This window comes from Zalophus californianus, chromosome 1 (genome assembly GCF_009762305.2).
Source record: "Zalophus californianus isolate mZalCal1 chromosome 1, mZalCal1.pri.v2, whole genome shotgun sequence".
NCBI lineage: Eukaryota > Metazoa > Chordata > Mammalia > Carnivora > Otariidae > Zalophus > Zalophus californianus.
In genome coordinates, this window is record NC_045595.1 from 75799580 (window position 1) to 75820178 (window position 20599).

The following is a 20599-nucleotide window of genomic DNA, read 5'->3' on the forward strand; positions in this document are numbered from 1 at the left end:
TTTTTTCTTGTATTGTAAATAATAATGAATTTATGAGTTACCAGGTACTTTAAAATAATGAGAAGAGAATTTCCTCTTGTCTGGAAGCTTCAGCTTTAGTTTATCTCCTTATTCTCAAAATTCATTTTGAGAGTAAGTAATCCTTACACTTTAACATAGCATAGAAGGAATTATGTTAATTATACATTTTAATGTCTTTAATTAGAGAAATAAATTTCAAAAATCAAGGTCCTGCTACATATTTTCAGTTTAAAAGAGGATTAGCAGTGGAAATCACGAAGTTCCATAGTGTGTCTTTGTAGACTTATTATGACAGCTAGAATAGAAGGAGGAACTGTAGAGGTTGTAACTTGTGAGTAGAGTGGACCATTAGCTTGATTTGTAAAAATGATTGTAGCCAAATTTTGTGTTGGTAGTGGTGATCTTTGTTTTCTTTAAAAGAACAAGTGTATGTTTATCATATTAAAATAAGCAAATGAAATCTTCATTATTTACAAAATATTTTTATGTGTTATACATTTCAGATGGCTGAAATTTGAAGAGGATGTTGAAGATGGCGGTGACCGATGGAGTAAACCTTATGTGGCAACTCTCTCTTTGCACAGTCTTTTTGAACTAAGAAGTTGTATCCTAAATGGAACAGTGATGCTGGACATGAGAGCAAGCACCCTAGATGAAATAGCAGGTTATAGCAGTTTGACTTTTTTAATATTTAATTTGTAATATTTAATTTAATTTAATAAGGAAAATGAGGTGGGATTTTAGACCATTGACTTAACTGCTCTGTGTTGAACTTCCATCCTCTGTAGGACAGCATGAGGAGTACTTTTTGTCTTTGTAAATTAATAATAAATAAATAATAAATAAATAAATAATAAATAATAAATATGTCTTTAATAAAATGATAATAAATAAACTCTAAATAAATAAATAGAGTCTAGAAGATTAAGCTAGACAGGCACAACTACAGTACCAAAACGAAAGTGACTAGTGCCATCAGAAAGATACACAGTCTGTTTCTGGAAATGTAGAGAAAAGAGCTTTTTGTTTCTTCAGTTTCTGGACCAAGGTATCTGGGGAAGGTCAACAAGGACATTAAATGTACTACTTATTTACTACTTATTTATAGACTTTGAACACATGAGAAGAAGGAGCAGGTGGTACAGGGAAAAAGTATTCTAAGGAGGGGGAAGAGAAGGAAGGGTCTAGAAAGTGTAGGCAGGTGTGGATCTCACATGAAAGTCAGTTCCCTGTGAGTATACAGATTTCTTGAAGAGTATTAGGAGACGTTTACTCTGACTTTGCAATTATCACATGACACAATGTAATATTTTAATTATTTACAAATGTAGTATCTTCTAGAGGTGACTATTCTTTTTTTTTTTTTTTTTTTCTTTTTTTTTAAATTTTTTTATTGTTATGTTAATCACCATATATTACATCATTAGTTTTTGGTGCAGTGTTCCATGTAGTATCTTCTAATCCAAGGTCCCTTTGTATGGTAGTCTGTAGTTGTTGTGTTAAGGTTACAGTTTACCTGTTAGGTTGATTCCAGTTTTCTCTCAGAGGAATCTCAAATGTTTGAAAGCTTGACTCTTTTATCTCAAATTAGTGGCACTGTTTTAAAATATTTATATATATTTGATAGGTTAAAAATAGTCCAATCACTACAATAATGTATCATATGGCATTACATCAGTCTCTCCATTCCCCATACCCCCTTCACAGCGTGATATCTTCATCTTCCTAGAATTTATTACTTTATGGTATTTTATTTTTTTTTTAGAAGACTTTTTTTTTAAAGATTTTATTTATTTGAGAGAGAGAGAGAATGAGAGATAGAAAGCACGAGAGGGAAGAGGGTCAGAGGGAGAAGCAGACTCCCTGCTGAGCAGGAAGCCCGATGTGGGACTTGATCCCGGGACTCCAGGGTCATGACCTGAGCTGAAGGCAGTCGTTTAACCAGCTGAGCCACCCAGGCGCCCTACTTTATGATATTTTATCCTTTCATTTGCTCATTGGTTTTTCTACCTCTGGAGGAGTGAGAGCGGAAACTTGATCTACTTAGTTAAATTCTGTATTCCCAACATATAATAGGTACTCAGTAAATAGTTAATTATTGAATGAAGGAGTCCAATATTCATCTATAGTTTTGACAAAAAATATGAAGTGAGGCAATAAAATACCTTCAATTCTTAGGAAGCCAATATTATTGAATATTGAGTTTAATAGAATTTATTGTGTCCATATCAGGAAAGCACTTTCAACTATTAGACGGTTATTAGTGTAGAACAGTGGCATCTTTTTTTTTTTTTTTTTTTTTAGAATAGTGGCATCTTTATAAATAACAGTACTTATAAAAACTAGGGGTCGCCATGTAACTTATTTTTCTTAGATAATGTTCATATTTATCTTTTTTTTTCTCTTTCTCTCCCCCCCTGCCATTTAAATTCAAGTTAGTTAACATATAGAGTATTATTACTTTCAGGGATATAATTAGTGATTCATCAGTTGCATATAATACCCAGTGCTCATTACATCAAGTACCCTCCTTAATGCCCATCACCCAGTTAACGCATCCTTACCCACCTCCCCTCCAGCACATATTTATCTTTATGCATACATTATTCAGTATCAGAGGAGAATAATATTTTCTAGAGAACTATTTAAAGATCTTATTTTTCAGTAAGGTTTCGTGTACAGTTTATGGTTTATGTTATATTCGTCCAAGTATTCGTTTATTTAATAAAAACGGCTGTTATTGTTCTTTCATTAGATATGGTATTGGACAACATGATAGCCTCTGGCCAATTGGATGAGTCTATAAGAGAGAATGTCAGAGAAGCTCTTCTGAAGAGACATCATCATCAGAATGAGAAAAGATTCACCAGTCGGATTCCCCTTGTTCGATCTTTTGCAGATATAGGCAAGAAACATTCTGACCCTCACTTGCTTGAAAGGAATGGTGAGATAAGTTGTGGCATCCAATTTTGCTAACACTTCTACTCTAACAGCATTCCAGTGTACTACAGTTAGTATTTGGGGGCAGAAAGATATTTTTTCCAGATAATTCTGTAGGTCATCTTATTATTTCTTTTATTCTCTTAAAAAAATAATAATGTTATTTTTGTACTTAAAAATATCATTTCTAAAATATTCTTTATAACATTACGGTTAATCTGTAGAAATCATTCAGATGAAAAAATTTATTCACTCTGTTATAATGGCACATTTACCACTATATCCAATTCTGAATTACTTCTTGCTTTTTTGTTATTGTCAAGAATACTTGAATAATTGATTAAGGAGGCATAAATTATGATCCGTAAGTTTAATCTTTTTAAAATTCTAAGTCTTGGATTTGAACCTTTATTATGTATATTAGATTTTTCATAGTGATTTTTTTTGTTTGTTTTCCTGATATACTTTATTTGCTGGGCATAAATAAGTGTTTTGCGGTTGGTTTGATGATTTGACTGCCCTTTTTTTGAACACTTTGTGTAAGGTTTTTATGGATGATTTGGTCTTAACCTAGGGATGACCTCCCTGATGTCTTCCAAACCATTGAGAATGGCACAGACCCACATTTTCCAGCTCTCCACTTTCACAGTCTAGCAGTGGATTATGTGGGACCCGGTGGCTTATGTGGGGATACAGTGTTCTTGTAGCCATTCACCTCTGTGACTGTTTTAAGGCTGGCACACCTGGAGGCTCTGCCTTTTCTCCTTTTAAAGCAGAAGAATGCCTCACTGGGGTTCTGTTTTGGCTCTCAAAGAGAGCTCTAATGACAGTGGCTCTGCAAAACCTAGGTACAAAGGGGTGGAGTTGGCTTATGAGGGTCCTTCTTGCCTCTAGCTGCTACCATTACTCAAGGATTAGAGTGAAGAGGAGGGATGATGGGCCACAATGTTTTTCTGCTCGTCTTCTTTGTCCCTGCACTAATAGTATGGCTTTTAAGTATTCTACAAACGAACAGCCATTGGTGATGGGATGGGGTTTAATATATCCAAAGTGGACAGTAATCATCTTTTGCAGCTCAGTGTGACATCCTTAAGTCCATTTTCTTCTAAATATTTGGCCATTAAAACTCTTCTTAATCTCTTTAAAATGATGCCTTTATGTATTTAAGTAACCTTAAGAATAAAGAAATCTCTTATGGACCTATGTTCAATTTAAAATCAAGCCATCGATGTCAAATTTTATGTCTTTTTCATCTTCATGTACTGTATATTCTCAATTTTCTTGAAATGATTCATTTACTCAGAGAGACCCTGTTAAATCTTTATTCTTCATGTGGAGTGATTCCTGACTATTCCCTGATTGCCATTTGTTTCTTTTTAATCATAAGACAATGGCTGTTTTCTTTTAAGTGCCATTTTAGCATGGGCATGTTATTTTTTTGTATTATAGTTGTAATTTAACAGTTTTTCTGCATATAGCTTTAGTTTTAACTAAATGGTAGTTGTTTATGGACTAAGGTTCATCTTTTTAATATTTCTGGAATCTCTTGAGCATGTGGCTTTGATAACTTAGATCGTATGGGATTGATTGTCATAGTGCTCATGTTTTTCCTAAAATCAGTGTTATTCCACTTAGCTACACTTCTTAGAATACCAGGTGTTTGAAATATAAATATGCACAACCTTTTGAAATATGCTAGACTTACTTCATTATTGCCATTGTTGGTGAGAAATACTTTATTATCTAGCTAAATTAGATTGTATGTATTTAATATTATCTGCTGTATTAGAAATGGATGCATATTTTAGGACATTTATTAATATCTTTAGAGAGCTGAAGAATATCCTTTCAAGTTGACACTGTTTTTCTTTTTTAAAAAAATTCCTATAACTTGCCTTATGTTTTAAAATTTTACTTGAGAGCACTACCAGTAGCTGATGCTCTACTGACTAATCAAAAGAGTTGATACCAATTTTAAGTTAGGAATTATTAGAGAATGTAGACTTTTCTTGTAAGAGAGAATTGTCTCTAGTGGCTTGGTACAGTGTAGGAAAAATACACTAGATATAAGCTATCAGTGCTTGTAAGTTTTGTTTAGGGTTTTATTTCTTAGATCTTTATATTACATTCTTATTTGCTGTTTATTGTTTATCAACTTCGCATTTGGTTTTTTTCAAAAGCCACATTATTGGGTATTCTAATTACTAACAGAATGTTGCCCCCCATCATCTATCATTTGCATTGTTTCTTATTTTCTGTTTTGTTTTCTGGATACACCTTCAGGGAACTAAGTATAATTTAAGCAGCTTTTCATTGCCTTTCTAACATTTAAACATCTGATTGCCATGCTAACTCTGATAGCATGAATTTGAAATTAATTTTGGGCTTTAAAGCTTGCAGTTTACATTGTAAATTGATGTTATGTGTGTGTGTCTATTTGCCTTCTGCAGTGAACTTTATCATTTTTCATTTATTTGTTTTATCTCAGGGGAAGGCCTTTCAGCCTCCCGCCACTCTTTGCGAACAGGTCTGTCTGCCTCAAACCTTTCATTGAGAGGAGAATCGCCTTTATCTCTTCTTCTCAGTCATCTTCTTCCTTCTTCAAGAGCTGGAAGCCCTGCAGGCTCAAGGTGTACAACCCCAGTACCCACCCCTCAAAACAGCCCTCCTTCCAGCCCTAGCGTCAGTCGCCTGACCTCCAGAAGTTCCCAACAGAGTCAGCTTCAGGTCCCAGAACTACTGGTTTCACCTGCCAGTGATGATATTCCCACAGTAGTAATTCATCCGCCCGAGGAAGACTTAGAAGCACTGAAAGGCCAGGAGCAGAAGAATGAGGAAAATGTTGACATGACTCCAGGCAACTATTCAAATCCTCCATGTGTGGTGCTTTCTGCCTCTGGATGACTTGCACGTGGAATGCCTTTCAGCACAGAGCTTTAGCAGCATATGTAGATAATGCTTATAATTTGTTTTGACTTCTGCATGGTTTTTTTTTTTCCCTTTATAGTATATTGTAGAAAAGAAGTATTAAACATTTTTAAGTTATAAAAAGACTACAAAGAGGACTTTAAAGCCCTTTCAAAAATTTTCACTGAGATTTTACAGGTCAAGGCATTTGAATGGTTCAGAAAAACAGAAATTTTTATAAGTAATATTTTAATTTTCCATGATTTTTAAAAAATAGTGGCTTCTTGTGCATTTCATTCATACTATGAATGAATACATATTGGACATAAATTACAATGAGGTGATGTGTCTTTCAGCTACTGTTTGGTGCTTTTGTCCAAATAATATAGTATATTTTAACCTTCCTAACACAAATAGGATTGAATGTTCTTTTCCTCCTTTTGTCTCTGAGAAGATCAAAGTTCTCTAATGGCTATCTGGAATCATCATTATTTTAAGACAAGTATATTTGGGATAGACTTTAGTTTGTCCTCTGTTTAATGCCATATCTACCTTTAATCCAAATTGACCTTAAAATTTTCAAGACCAGAGATCCTAGAGTTGTGGCTAGGATATATTTTTGTCTGTGAATTAGAAAAATTGTTTCTTAGTGCATTAAAGGTTTAATAATTCCTCCAAGTGTTGTATATTACAGTAGTTTTGTTTCTTCATAATATATTAATTATATGTACGTTTAAACATGTATATCTTTCCACTCAATTCATATAAAGAAGTATTCTTTAGTGACTATTTTACTGACAGCTAAGCATCAGTGTGACATATAAGTGCTAGCTAGTGGTTTTAATCATATAAGTATTATTACATTTCTTCACAATACTGATAACATGTAACACTTCATTGGCAGCTTATCTTTATTAGCCTATTAGCCTATTTAATGTGTATAAAAATTTGTGTGAATTAGGTGGATACACCCATTTTCAGAAACTCAGAAAAGTTAAGGTAACTTCTCCTTGGATCATACAACTAGTAAGTGATAGCCTAAGTCCTCTGACAGGATCCTCAAGGTCCTACCACTATATGACAGACTTGTCTGTATTGAATTTCTCCAAACATACCAAGTATATTTAATCAAGGCTCATTGTAGTTGCCAAAAAATACATACTTTTGGAAGTAAAAAATGAAAACACAGTGGCTAAATCATTGTAACATTAATTATGACCATATCCATAGCATCCATTGTTTTATAGTTTGTTCCTCACGCAGTGTTATTACTTTTCAAATATATTTATAATTTTCCTAAGAATTTGATGAGGTTCATGTTAATCCCTATTTTACAAATGACGAAAACTAAGACTTATTAAGATCATGCCATAAATGACCAGAGCAAGGAATTGAACTCAGATCTCTCCACAGCAAAATCTACAGTATAATATTTCACTGTAGATTTTAGTACCTCATGGAAAATGTATAGTATGGTAATGAGGTAACTGAACAAAAAGAAAGAAATACCTAAAATTATTTACTCAGAAGTAATCAACAGTCTTAATTAAAGAGAACCAGCAAGACTTACTATTTTTCCTTAAACAGAAGTGATTTTAAAGTTAATTCCTTGCATTTGTTTTTACTTATATCATAGCAGTAATACTGAACATTTCTTGTTTTACCAGCTTCCATGAGGGATTATAAATTTTATATAGGAACTAGGAGATGACATATGGGTTCACAGTAGCTTGTTAGGCCATGTTGTTAAGGAGATAAAAGTAGCAATTAACTGAAAATTGAAGAACAGTATTAAGCTTTTTTTCTCCTCTGCCATAAGTATGCTATGAGATTTAAAGAAAAGAAACTAGAATGGAGGGAAGAGAGGGACTTTCTAAAGACAAGAAAAAGCCCATAATTACTGTTTAAGAAGACATCTATAGAAGGTATGTAATTAAAATAAGAGGAACAGCTATATGTTATTCCCTGGTTTAATTACCTTTGGTGCTTAAAGCACTTAGAAACCCTGATTGAGGTTTTTTTTCCCTCCCCGGTTGAGTTTTCTTGAAGTCTGATGTTATGTTACAGGAGGAAAGTGGCCTTAGCATCATTTTGGAGAGACTAATGTAGATTTTGTGTCATGGGATCATGATTTGTGCATAACCATAAGTAAAAAAGAAAGAAAGTGGTGTTTCCTGTTACGTTTTGGAGAATAATTACATGTAAAAGAGTTAAGCTTAGTTTTAGTATTTGTAACTATCTCCTGACTCCCTGTTTTTCAACCTTGACACTGTTGACATTTTGGGCTGGACACCCAAAGTTGTAAGGGGCTATAGTCATAAGGGGCTAGCCTGTGCATTGTAGGATGTTTGACAGCATCCCTGGCCTCTGTTCACTAGCTGCCAGTAGCATTCCCTAGTTGTGGCAACTAAAAATGTCCCTCCATATTGCCCGAATGTTCTCTTTGTGCACCACTGCTCCAACTACTATTTTCAAACTTAGAGTGACAGAAGATTCTGGTATCTTTGATTTATCTTTCTCTAGATAACGCTATTGTGAGAAAAATTTTAAGGGCAAAATAATAGATTTACCAAAGTATGATTTTTAAATCCCAGTATTGATTTTATATATACAGACATTGTTTTTTCTTAAAGCAAAGAAGTACAGTCTTTCTGAGTTATCTGTGCTAGTGATAGTTTTAATTTTGGGGAATTTACTCATTTAATTCTGAGCACCAGCATTTATTGTACAAGCAGGGAGACTTCCTTTACTGATTGAGATACAGCTTTAACTTAGCTGAGATTGGGAAGGACTACATAGAGAAGATAATGGTGAAAAACTCTTAACGTACACTTTGCATGCCAGTTCTAATAGGTTTGGGTGACCAGTTAGCCAAATGACTTCAGATCCTACTCTAACTTTATCAGTATTGAGTTTCCACATCATTTCTTCTTCCCACTCCCACTAAATCCTTATATTCCCCCCAGAGTCTTCATTCTACTCTTCTCTCCAAAATCTGGGGGCTGAAGCTGTTCTAGGAAATTGCATATGTATTCTTTTGATTATACATCTGCGGATTGAGTACATTTAGTAGTTATAAGTATATTTATTGATGGTCAGTTGCACTTGACACGAAGACCTTAATGATACTCTTCATTTTCTTGCGTGGAAGTCAGTGGAAGCTGCTGAAAAATACTGGTTAGCCTTTTTTTTTTTTTTTTTTACCCCCTACTTGGGCATGTATTTTAATAAAGGACTCTATTCTGGAAGTTTAGAGACAAAGGTCAAAGAAGAGGCTCATAGTAACTGCTCTGCTAGGCTAAGGTGGTGAGAAATGAGGTAAGTTTTAGCACATAGTTTTTATTTCAGAATTGTTTAACACTTCCAGAGCGTGGAGCTAAATAGTTTGCATATCCTTTTTTTTTTTTTTTTTAAGATTTTATTTTTAAGTAATCCAACACCCAGTGCGGTGGAGCTTGAACCCACAGCTCCAAGATCAGGAGTTGCACGCTCCACCGACCAAGGCAGCCAGCCGCCCCAACAGTTTACATATGCTTTTTACACTTAGGTTTTTGGATCATGGTAACGTCCTCTGTTAGGTATTTAACAAGAGAACGGACTATCACAAAGGTCTTTGGTCATTGAGTTTAAGCAGTAAACCCAAATGACTTAGTTTTCAGTTATTAGTTATACCGTGTTCTAGAAAAATGAAAATTCCCTCTGATGCATCAGATATATCTGATGTGCTTAAAATTCAGGAACTTTACCAATATTAACTTTAAAGTTTATAGGATTTAGGCACAAACTGCTTAATTGAATTTCTTTTCTTTTTTTTTTAAAGATTGTATTTATTTATTTGACAGAATGAGACACAGTGAGAGAGGGAACACAAGCAGGGGGAGTGGGAGAGGGAGAAGCAGGCTTCCCACGGAGCAGGGAGCCCGATGCAGGGCTCCATCCTAGGACCCTGGGATCATGACCTGGGCCAAAGGCAGACGCTTAACTACTGAGCCATCCAGGCACCCCTTGAATTTCTGTGAGTAGCTAGATTGTTGTGAGTGGCAGAGTTAAAACGTCAAGTCTGTTGTAGTTCAGCCTAGCACCTTTTCTCTTGTGCTGTGTTTGGGGCAATAGTAATCTATATTCTTGAACTAGAATATCCTGTGTGTTTTGAAAAAATGAGATATTTAATGGTAGAAATCTGTGTTACATACTTTATAAACATTGAGACGAACATTTTGCAAACTTTGTAGTGATAACAATTGGTCATAGGCTACAGGTTATTTTTAGGTTATTTTATTGTGAAATATTGCTGCTGAATGTCACTTGAAATGAGCATACTAATGATAGAATGTGTATCTATCATTTGTAATCTAAACAAGCTAATTTTACGGGTTTGTCTTAGTCTTTTAGGTTGAATGAGTTAAAGTCATATGGATACAAATTTCAACACAGATGTGTTTGATTATAAAACACTTTTTTTATTGTAAAAACATTGCTATTATTTTTTTTTAAAGATTTTTTATTTATTTGACAGAGAGAGACACAGCGAGAGAGGGAACACAAGCAGGGGGAGTAGGAGAGGGAGAAGCAGGCTTCCCGCCGGGCAGGGAGCCCGATGCGGGGCTCGATCCCAGGACCCCGGAATCATGACCTGAGCCGAAGGCAGATGCTTAATGCCTGAGCCACCCAGGCACCCCGCTATTATATTTTCAAGTTGTACTTCTTAGGAATAATGGTAGCACATAAATACTACCCAAGAGAAATGAAGTTCTTGAGGAAATCATTATGATGGAAGATTATGATAAATTTAACCTACATTTAGTTGATTGAGCTTTTGGATTTTCTGAGTTGCATTTAGGGTTTATCAGAAAATAAATATTGTTACTGACGTAAGTATGCCAAGTATAGTTTGGCATCATTAAGCTCTGCAGTTGGCATGTGTGTTATATACATTGAAAGTGCATTCCCTGAGTATTTGTAGTGGTGTAATCAGACTCAGGTCTTCCATCTTCTATGTTCTTCACCTACTCACTTTTTTTTCCTTCCTTTTGCAAAAGGCCACTGTTTTTGTAAATTCCAGTTATATTATTTTAAATGTTAAAATATACAGCTTCATTATTGCTTAAAATGTTATTCTAGTCTTGCTGGTATGATACTAACACTTGGCACCTTTTTTTTTTTTTTAACCTTGCACATTTGCTTTTAACAAATGATCACTTTCAGGATATGAGCAGAGTCAGTTTACAAAGTGAATTTTCTCCTTACTAATTTGGAATATTTTGGTTCTTAAATACAGGTATTTTGGCCTCTCCACAGTCTGCACCGGGAAACCTGGACAATAGTAAAAGTGGAGAAATTAAAGGTAATGGAGGTGGAGGAAGCAGAGAAAATAGTACTGTTGACTTCAGCAAGGTAATTCTATCATTCACTGTAAATTTTCATAATCATTCTTACTGAGAAAATCACTAGCAGTGTGACTTTATTAGCACTGATTATAGTAATTTTTCAATAGATTGGTACTTACAAACCTGCATGTGATACTTGGGTTATGTAATTTAAGGTCAAATGTTATGAGAAAGGTAATAGTCTAAGAGCATTTGAATATCTATATATCTTACTAGTTTCAGGAATTTTGACAAAAGATATGTGAATAATACGGTATTTCCATCTATACCTACCCATAGATATCATGAAACTTCAGTACCTTTTGAATTAGTCATTTGTTCTGGAGCTACTACCACCAGAAAGATTAATTCTGGGAATGATGTTACAGCACTGGTGATTCAGCCTTTTCTTGGCTGTAATAAGATCCCAGAGTTACTGTCTTACGGTGTCAGTACTTTCTGGAATGTCCCTGGGAAACATACCGGTGTTTCCCCATGGGTAGGTAAAGGCATGGATTTAGACACAACTCACCTATCTCAACTGTGATTTTTTATTTTGGTAGATGAGTATTTAGGTGAAATAAAAATAGAAAATTTCGAAATTTCTAAAGAACTGGGCAAAAACTCTTAAGTTCAAATTGCAATTGAATTTAAAGCATACTTTATGAGTACTACTTCTGAATAATTGATTCTGTGTGGCTGTTAGAACTTTTTGATAGTATTAGTTGTAAGATACTCTATTCTAACATTGTTGTAGCCAATTTAAGACTTTTCATTAAATGTGACTATTTCAAGTAAGATGCATTTTTCTTAATCCTTTTGTGGTATAAAATCTATAAATCACATTTTGCAGAAAAGGAGTGTAAATGATTTGCAGGATAGCTTTGCTTGAGCTTGCTCTAAAATTATAAAAGTATTTTTAATTCTTCTATTCTAACTTTACCATGTTTTTACTGGGACTTCTGTTACTTCAGATGAGTGAAAAGTGTTCAGTAACCATACTGCAGCTTATTCTTGTTAAATGGATAAATATAATTTACATTATAGATCTCCTCTAGACATGGCAGATGCCGTTTATTTTTGTTCCTCTGTCACAGTTTTACTTTTTTTTACTTGGCCTATCCTTGTGTACACCTCCTTGTCTCCTGTTGGGCAGGAGTCTGCCTCCTGGCACTGTAGTTGTGGCACACTGGGTGTGGGACTCAAGAGGCCCGCTGTAAGTGCTGGTTTTATTTTTAATAGATAGCCCTGTAAGTGGTTGTTTAGTGACTTGTGTGAAACTGCATATAAATGAAGTTCCCATACTTTGATATTATGTTTAAAACTTTTTCTTTGTAATTATACACAGACTACTAAATTTGATTTTATAGCACTATCTTACATCTCTACCAATGATGGCTGTTTACTTTGGTTTTAAATAAAAATAAAAACAATTTTTTGCCACCTAATGAGAATACCAGGGAATACACAGAGCTCTTGAAATTAAAAAGGACTTATAAAAATATATGTAAAATATAAAGGGGCTAATTCATTTCTAAGATTAAACAAAAATAATCATGAAATGAATGATTTTTAGCACTGTGTATAATTTCATGAACCATTGTTAGTTTGTGAATATATTTTTGTCCTTAATAGTTTTTAATGAATAGTGCTATAATCACTGAAAATTTTCTCTAGTTTGTATGTTTGATAATTTAGATCTCTGAAATAGTAAAGAAAAAATAGTTGGGAGCATTGTTTGATAGATGTGTTTTGCTTGCTTTTTTTTGTATTTGTCTACTCCATTCTTTATATGTGTGAGAATTTTGGTGTTTTTATACATCCATGAGATCACCGGTTTTGATTAGCAAATAGTAGTCTTAAAAGCAGTTTTTCTTTCCTGTTTCCCTCTAAATAAACTTAACAAATACTATCTAAATTTGATTTTAATTATTGTTTATTTGTCAATAGGTTGATATGAATTTCATGAGAAAAATTCCTTCGGGAGCCGAGGCATCCAATGTTTTGGTGGGAGAGGTAGACTTTTTGGAAAGACCTATAATTGCATTTGTGAGACTGGCTCCTGCAGTTCTCCTCTCAGGGCTGACTGAGGTCCCTGTTCCTACAAGGTAAAGACTTCGTTCTGATTAACATTCTCAGCATGCCCAGAATTTAAAAATTTTTGTGTATTGATTAAAAGGAGCATTTTTGCTTCATGTATTAAAAGTGTATTTTAATTGTTAATATTGTCAGTGCACTGAATGCTTTGACTAGTAGAGCATAAGAATTATCTTTCTTTCTGGATTAAAAACAAAAAGAAAGCATCCTTTTAAAAAATACTTAGCATTTATACCTTTATAAGAGGTTTGGTGTTTTAGGAGCTTTGGTTTAAAAGACAGCTCATCATTTTAGATCTCTTATGTTCTGTGGAGTCAGAATGGAGTTGAATCTTTGCTGGGCCACTTTTTCTGGGGGTGTCCAGCCTCACTTAAATTTTCCAAGCTTCATTTATAAAATGAAGATATGATTACACTTCATAGGGTTGATTAAATGTAATAAAATGCCTCTGAATTAGGCAGAATACTTTGTTCTGACCTGACCAAAATTTTCTGTTCAGTATACATAAATAAAAAAATAAATGGGGTAATATCCATAAGAATTAGCAAGTTGTGTTATAAAGGATAATTACAGTTTGTTAGCTGTTGACTGTATAAACTGAATTGTAAATAAGAATTTTAAGAATACTAAAAAAGTCATTTTTATAATAGTGAAGATGAATTAATTGCAACTTGATTGGAGCATATGTGCCTATTTTTAGTATGCTTTCCTGGGTTACATTAATGGTGTAGTATTAACATAAGTGAGAAAAATAATTCCACAGATTCACACTTAAATTCTCATAAAACAAGAAGATGAATACTTCCGATTTGGGTGTACTGTAGTGTTAATGAGGATATAACTAAGTATGAAGTTAAATACTTTCTATTTAGTCATTTATAAATAAATTAAAAAAATAAGATGAGGTTTGATGTTAAATTTGTAGAGTTATATTCTTTTTCCTTCCATAGTGACTTATTTACCACAGTAGAGTCTTTATCTAGACCGTAGTTTGAGGGATTGTGAATTTTTTTGTGTATACTCTGAACTATTTTATTAGGCAAACCTTACTTACAAGTATTTAATGGGATTGGTATTTCCTTTATTTACTAATTTACTTTTTCGTCAATACAGATTAGATAAAAGGTTTATTCAGATTCAGAAGGGTAAAGAAAATGGGAACTTTTAATGTAAAACACTCAGTTCTTTACTTTTTTACCCTAAAGAAGATGGGGAGCAATAACTTGGTAGAAAGTTAATTATGAATGCTTTGCTTACTTAGTTTTGTGGTCTGCTTTACTATGAGTAGAGTGTCATCTTTTTCTCCCCGATTGGTGTGGGGGTGGAAAAGAGGCCTGCACGTTGTTTCTGTGTTTACATTTGAATGATTTCTTTATGATTGCCTAGGTCTTTTTGTATATGTTGTTTATATTTAAGTCTGTGTATTTTAATGTTTCTTTAGGTTTCTGTTTCTGTTATTGGGTCCAGCAGGCAAGGCACCACAGTACCATGAAATTGGAAGATCAATAGCTACTCTCATGACAGATGAGGTAATTAAAATACCCCGTGAGGTAGATACTGATTATGAAGTATATAATATATAAAATCCCTTAGAAGTGGAATTTCAAATCCTTTTCAAGCGGACACTGATTGTGAAACATTTATTATAGTTTTCTTTTTTTTCATAGTGAAGCTTACAAAATTGTCCTTGCTGTCTGTACTGTTTTATCTTATTACCTCTTCAACCATTTGCCTTTAGTAAGATCTTTAAGACCTTTCTGTCGGGATCAGTGGATGCTTTTTGGTCTTTTTCTCCCCTCCACCCCCCTTATTTGAAATTATTGACCACTTTCTTGAAATTTTGAAATTTTCTCCATCCTGGATTTCAGGGTATCATTTCTTTGGGTTTTCCTCAGGATTTCGTCTTTACCCCTTCTGTTTTTTTTCTCCATAATTTCTCTTCCGTTTTTTAACCTTTTCACTGAGCATATTGACAGGACTGCTGTCTGTCTTTGGAGCAGAGATTTGTAATTTAGGTGTTGGACTTATTGATCATATCTAAAGTGGATTTACTATGTGTAGAATTTTCTTTCAGCTTTAAAATCCTTTTACTCAGTTTTTTTTTTTTTTTTGTAGATTTTTCATGATGTAGCCTATAAAGCAAAAGACAGAAATGACCTCTTATCTGGAATTGATGAATTTTTAGATCAAGTAACTGTCCTACCTCCAGGAGAGTGGGATCCTTCTATACGCATAGAGCCACCAAAAAGTGTTCCTTCTCAGGTAAGAATCCACACAATTCTGTGAATTACTTTTTCTTAGTTAAAATATTTTTGAATAGGTTAAACATTTTTATGATTCAACTATATATAAAAAGGTACACTCAGAGAAGGTGTACTCCTACCCTATTCCATTTACCTTCTTACCCCTATACCCACCTCCTATGAGAGGACCATTTGTTAGTTTTTTGTTTATCCTTCTAATTTTTATTCAGTACAAGGAAATAATGAATATAGTCCTATCTCTTCCTCTTTCTTACCAAAGTTAATATACCATATGTACTGTTCTGCACCTTGCTTTTTTCATATAACAGTATATCCTGGAGATTTGATCATAAGATACCAGAAATATTTCTTGTTTTCTCACAGCTTTGTTATGTGTCATTTATGGATATCCTGTAGTTTGTGCTATTCCTGGGCTCAGTGTTTTGCTTTAACAAAGCATATCACAATATTGATATGCCAATTTAGTCTTATGCAGGTGTATTTGTAGGGTAGATTCCTAGAAATTGGATTGTTGGCTCACCTGGGAACTTTTAGTAGATATTACCAGAATCTCTTCTTACTGGGTTGCACTGTTCTGGACTCCCACAGTAACGAATGCCTCTTTCCCTACAGCTTCACTAACAGTGTGTTGTCAGACTTCCAGATACTTGTCAGTCTGATAGGTATCGTTATCCTATGTCAGGTATTATAAAGTGGTTTTAATTTACACTTATGTAATTAGTGAAGTTGAATATTCCTGGTTATCTTTAGTTCATCCCCCCCCAGGACCCCCCCGCCAAAAAAACCCTACCTTTTCTTAACATTGAAATCATTTGTTGATCCTTTGGAGTTTATTATGGTGTATTATGTGGAGTATGCATCCAACTTTATAAATTGCTGCCTTTTTGTTCCAATTTATTAAAAAGTTAAGTGTTACTGCCTTACATTTTCTAAATTTCCATTTGCATTCAGGTCTGTTTCTGGAATTTCTTTTCCATTGGTCTATTTATGGACCAATTCCACACTTTAATTTCTGAGGCTTTTAACATTTTAATATCCAGTAGGTCTAGATTCCCTCTTGATCCGTCCATTACTCTTGCTTTTCTGAATTTTCTTGGCTGTCTTTTCATGTTTATTTTTCTATGTAAGCTTTAAAATCAGCTTTCAATTTCCAGAAATAAAACCTGATTTTTCAAAAATTGTGATGGCAATGAAATTTGTAAATGAACTGAGAGAGAACTGACATCTTTATAACATTGAATCATTCAAGAACATGGTATGTTTCCCCCCACTTGTTTTCCTATTTCAAGTCAGTTCTTGTGTCCTTAAGGAATGCAATAAAGTTCTCCTTATCTACGCTTTACACACTTCTTGGTGAGTGTATTCATAAGCATTTTGTCTTTATTGCCTTTATTGTAAATGAGGGTTTTGTTCCATTATATCATCAGTTTGTTACTTTTAAATATGAAGGCTGTTTGTTGCTGTATATTTCTTTTTTATCCTCCTCCCTTTCTTAGTTCTTTCATTGTATGTAATAGTTTTTTGGTCATAATCTCTGCAGTCAGATATTTTTGTCCCTCCTTTTCTCATTCCAGCTCTAATACATTTTCTGTTGTCCAGTTGTACTGACTAAAACTCTAGTAGTGTGAAGTGGTAGTTGACTTTAAATTTTTTTTATTTATTTTAGAGAGAGAACACTCGTGTGTGCATGTGAGCAGAGTGGGGTGGGGCAGGAGAGGGAGAGAATCTCAAGCAGACTCTGCTCAGTCTCATGACACTGAGACCATAACCTGAGCTGAAACTCAGAGCTTGCTTGACTGAACCATCCAGGCGTGCCCCTAAATGGGCATTTCTTAATTTGTTCTGAATTGTAGTCCATGTCCTTAAAGTTTCTCTCATTAAGTCACTGACATTGGCGGTCAAAATACACATTTTTATCATGCTAAGAAAGTATCCTAATTTTTGTTTCATTGAAATTTTTAAGATAAGTGGATGTTAAGTTTTTTCAAATTTTTTAGCATCTCTGGAGATAATTGTATGAATTTTATATATTGATTATTGTGGTGAACCATACTAATGGATTATATAATATGAAAACACTCTGTGTGGATAGAATAAGCCCAGATTCAGCTTCAGAGTGCTGGTTGTCTCTGTTGAATATTTTATCTGAGTTGTTCGCATCACTGTAAGTAGATTGGAGTGTAGTGTTTCGTGATGTTTTCATGCTTTGACATCTTTGTTATATTTGTTTCATAAAAGCAGATTTGTAAATTTTCCTCTCCTTGTGCTTGTAAAACTTTAAATGGCTTGGAATGATTTGGTTTGAAAAGTTTGGAAGAATTTCTTTGTAAAATGTTCTGAACCTGAGTCTTTGGTTGTATGGTGGGCTTCAGCAATGTGCTTATTTCTTGTGTGGTGATTGGCTTGTGTAAGCTTTCTCTTTGTTCTGGGGTCAATATTAAGTTTTCCTAGAAAATTACCTATTTCCTGTTTTTCTGGTATCATTTTTAAATTATGTATTATTTGTGTATTATCCATTTCATCAAAGTTTTTTCGTTTATTTGCATAGCATTGTATAGTATAGTCTGTGTGTGTGTATGTAGAAAATTTCTCTCGGTTTGAAGTTGCCTCCTTGTCATATATTTTGCTGAGTATTAGCTAATGGTTTATCATATTTTTTCAAATAGAGCAGCTTTTACAACTTATTTCAGTTTTCCTTTTTTTTTTAAAAAAAGTATTTTGTTATGTGACTCACTTTTTGCTTTTAGCTGTTTATTTCACTCTATTCACTTCAGGAATTTTGTTTTCACATTTCCTGAGTTAGATATTTAATTCATTTATTTTTATCCTTTTGTTTTTCTTAATATAAGAGCTTAATTTTCTTGAATGATGCTTTTGCTGTATCCCATGGATGTGATATATAGTATTTTCCATTATTTTTGTTTTTTAGGAATTCTGTAATTTTGTTCTCTTTCCCCTTTGAGCTAAGATATAAGTTAGTTTTAATTTTGACATTTTCAAATGGTAATCTTAAAATTATAGATACATTTTGCTACTCTATAAATATTGAATATATAAAGCAAGTAGTGTAAGTTTGTAGGTCACCCAGAGCTTTTGACCCAGGATGAACACCCCTCCCCCACCTTTCTCTCTCTCCTGTCTTTCTCTTTCAGTCTCCTTTCCTCTTGCTTCCTTTGTCACACACAACCTTTGACCTCTAGATGTAACAAATTAAAAGCTCCTTTATCTTCAAGTGAGGGGGGCGGGGGCATCCTTTTTATCATGAGAATCTTGAATTAGTAATAACGTTTAATGGGAAATTTATTTTTATGAAAATGTGTTTAATAGCTCTTGTACTGCTTATGTCTTCAGGGAAGTAGTTTGGTGAAAGAAAAATGGCATTTACTTTTTTATTAATGTAAGGTATACTTTTCATTAGTTAGCATGAGCAATATTTTAAATATTCTGGTTGGAGAGATGTTTTATTGGATATTTATTTTCCTATTGCTGATTCATAATTTGAAATGGTGTGTGAATGTGTTTTACAGTATATTTGATATTAGAATACAAAATACAAAAAGCCAATCATAAGCTTAAAATACTAATAGAGACAAATATTAGACACTATTCTAAAGTGCAGTTTATTTCAAGTGGAAGTTTATATCAGGAATCATTTTTTCTAGGAACACTGATTAGATATGTAATCAATATAAGGTCTCCTGTTCCCTCTAATTCAAGGGTACCATCTTAGCTTTTTTAAAACAGAATTCTGAAAATGTGCTTTTTGTGAAATGCAGGAAAAGAGAAAGATTCCTGTATTTCCCAATGGATCTGCCCCCAGCTCTAGTGATACTCCTAAAGAGGCCAATCATCATGCTGGGCCTGAGCTACAGAGGACTGGACGGTGGGTATAAATACTGATTCATTGTGGGAGTCTTTTGGGGGGAGTAGGGGTTGATTTGATGAAGGCATAAAAATTCTTTTTTTGGGAAATATATGGAAGTTAATCTTAACACTGTTTTTTTCATATTTAAAAAAGTGCATTATTTTGTAAGTGTATGATGTTAAGGAAAATTATGCATTTTAAAATAATTTTACTAGTATATACTTGGATTTTGTGTATCAGGCTTTAATTTAAAGTGAAAATATATGGATCATACATTAAGAATATCGAGCAGTTACATAGTATATAGGGTAATTTGCATTACCTATAGAGAAAGGTCTTGAAGAAGTTGTGGAGTGCTATTAAAATTCCCCATAGGAAGGTAGAGAATTATGGGAACAGAGAGGAATTGTAACTGATATTTTTTGTGTGTGTGCCTAGGCATAAAACTCTTAAATGAGCATTGTATCCTGAGATAATGTAAAATTAGACAGTGAAGCATAATTAAACCATGGTAATGAGCTCTAGAAACCTGGTTAGAAAAACTGTTGAAGATGTTAATATTTGTAATATAGAAATATTGCTGGGTGCAAACATTGTCTTAAAATATTTTGTAGAAGTAGAGAAATGTTAGGTATTTCCATACTGTAGCAAAGCATGTGAATATTGACTCTGTTATCCACTGGTGGTTGCTGTGAACAGAAGAGATTTTTAATCTTAAATATTTGTTTAGCAAATCAAGTCATTTTATACACACACATTATTAGGGGTATTGATGACATGCCTAAAGAATACTATATAGAAGAAAAATTAACAACTGGCATACTGAAGATAAAATTTAGAGAAACTTAAACTCACATTTTATTCATTCTATTATAGTCTCTGTGACTATCATAGAGAATAAGACTGCCCTGGTGTGAAAGGTGGTGGTCTAATACTAGCTGTTACTGTTATTTCTTCAGACTTCAGACTGAGATAGAGTTAGTGACTGAGAAATACCAAGTCAGGCTCCCATTGATCTCATGGTCTCACCAGAGCCTCCTATAAACTATTGATCAGTTATTGATTTGATGAAGCCGTTTCATTTTCTAGGTTATCCTTTTTTACTGCAAGTTGATTTCCCTTGCTGTCAGATTATTTAT

General features: G+C 33.7%; 1 protein-coding gene across 4 annotated transcripts in view; it reads left to right on the forward strand.

The window, feature by feature from the left end:
• The window catches only part of SLC4A7 (solute carrier family 4 member 7), a 103154-nt gene that overhangs the window by 46263 nt on the left and 36292 nt on the right, over positions 1-20599 (forward strand). For 2 of the 4 annotated variants that reach the window (XM_027587927.2, XM_027587929.2), the window contains exons 5-11: positions 525-685; positions 2777-2965; positions 11147-11262; positions 13185-13342; positions 14773-14860; positions 15447-15593; positions 19372-19478. In XM_027587927.2, coding sequence (XP_027443728.2) covers positions 525-685; positions 2777-2965; positions 11147-11262; positions 13185-13342; positions 14773-14860; positions 15447-15593; positions 19372-19478 — 966 coding nt within the window. Of the gene's footprint in view, positions 1-524; positions 686-2776; positions 2966-5449; positions 5819-11146; positions 11263-13184; positions 13343-14772; positions 14861-15446; positions 15594-19371; positions 19479-20599 lie in introns of all 4 variants that reach the window. The other 2 variants (XM_027587930.2, XM_027587928.2) reach the window with 2 other exon arrangements.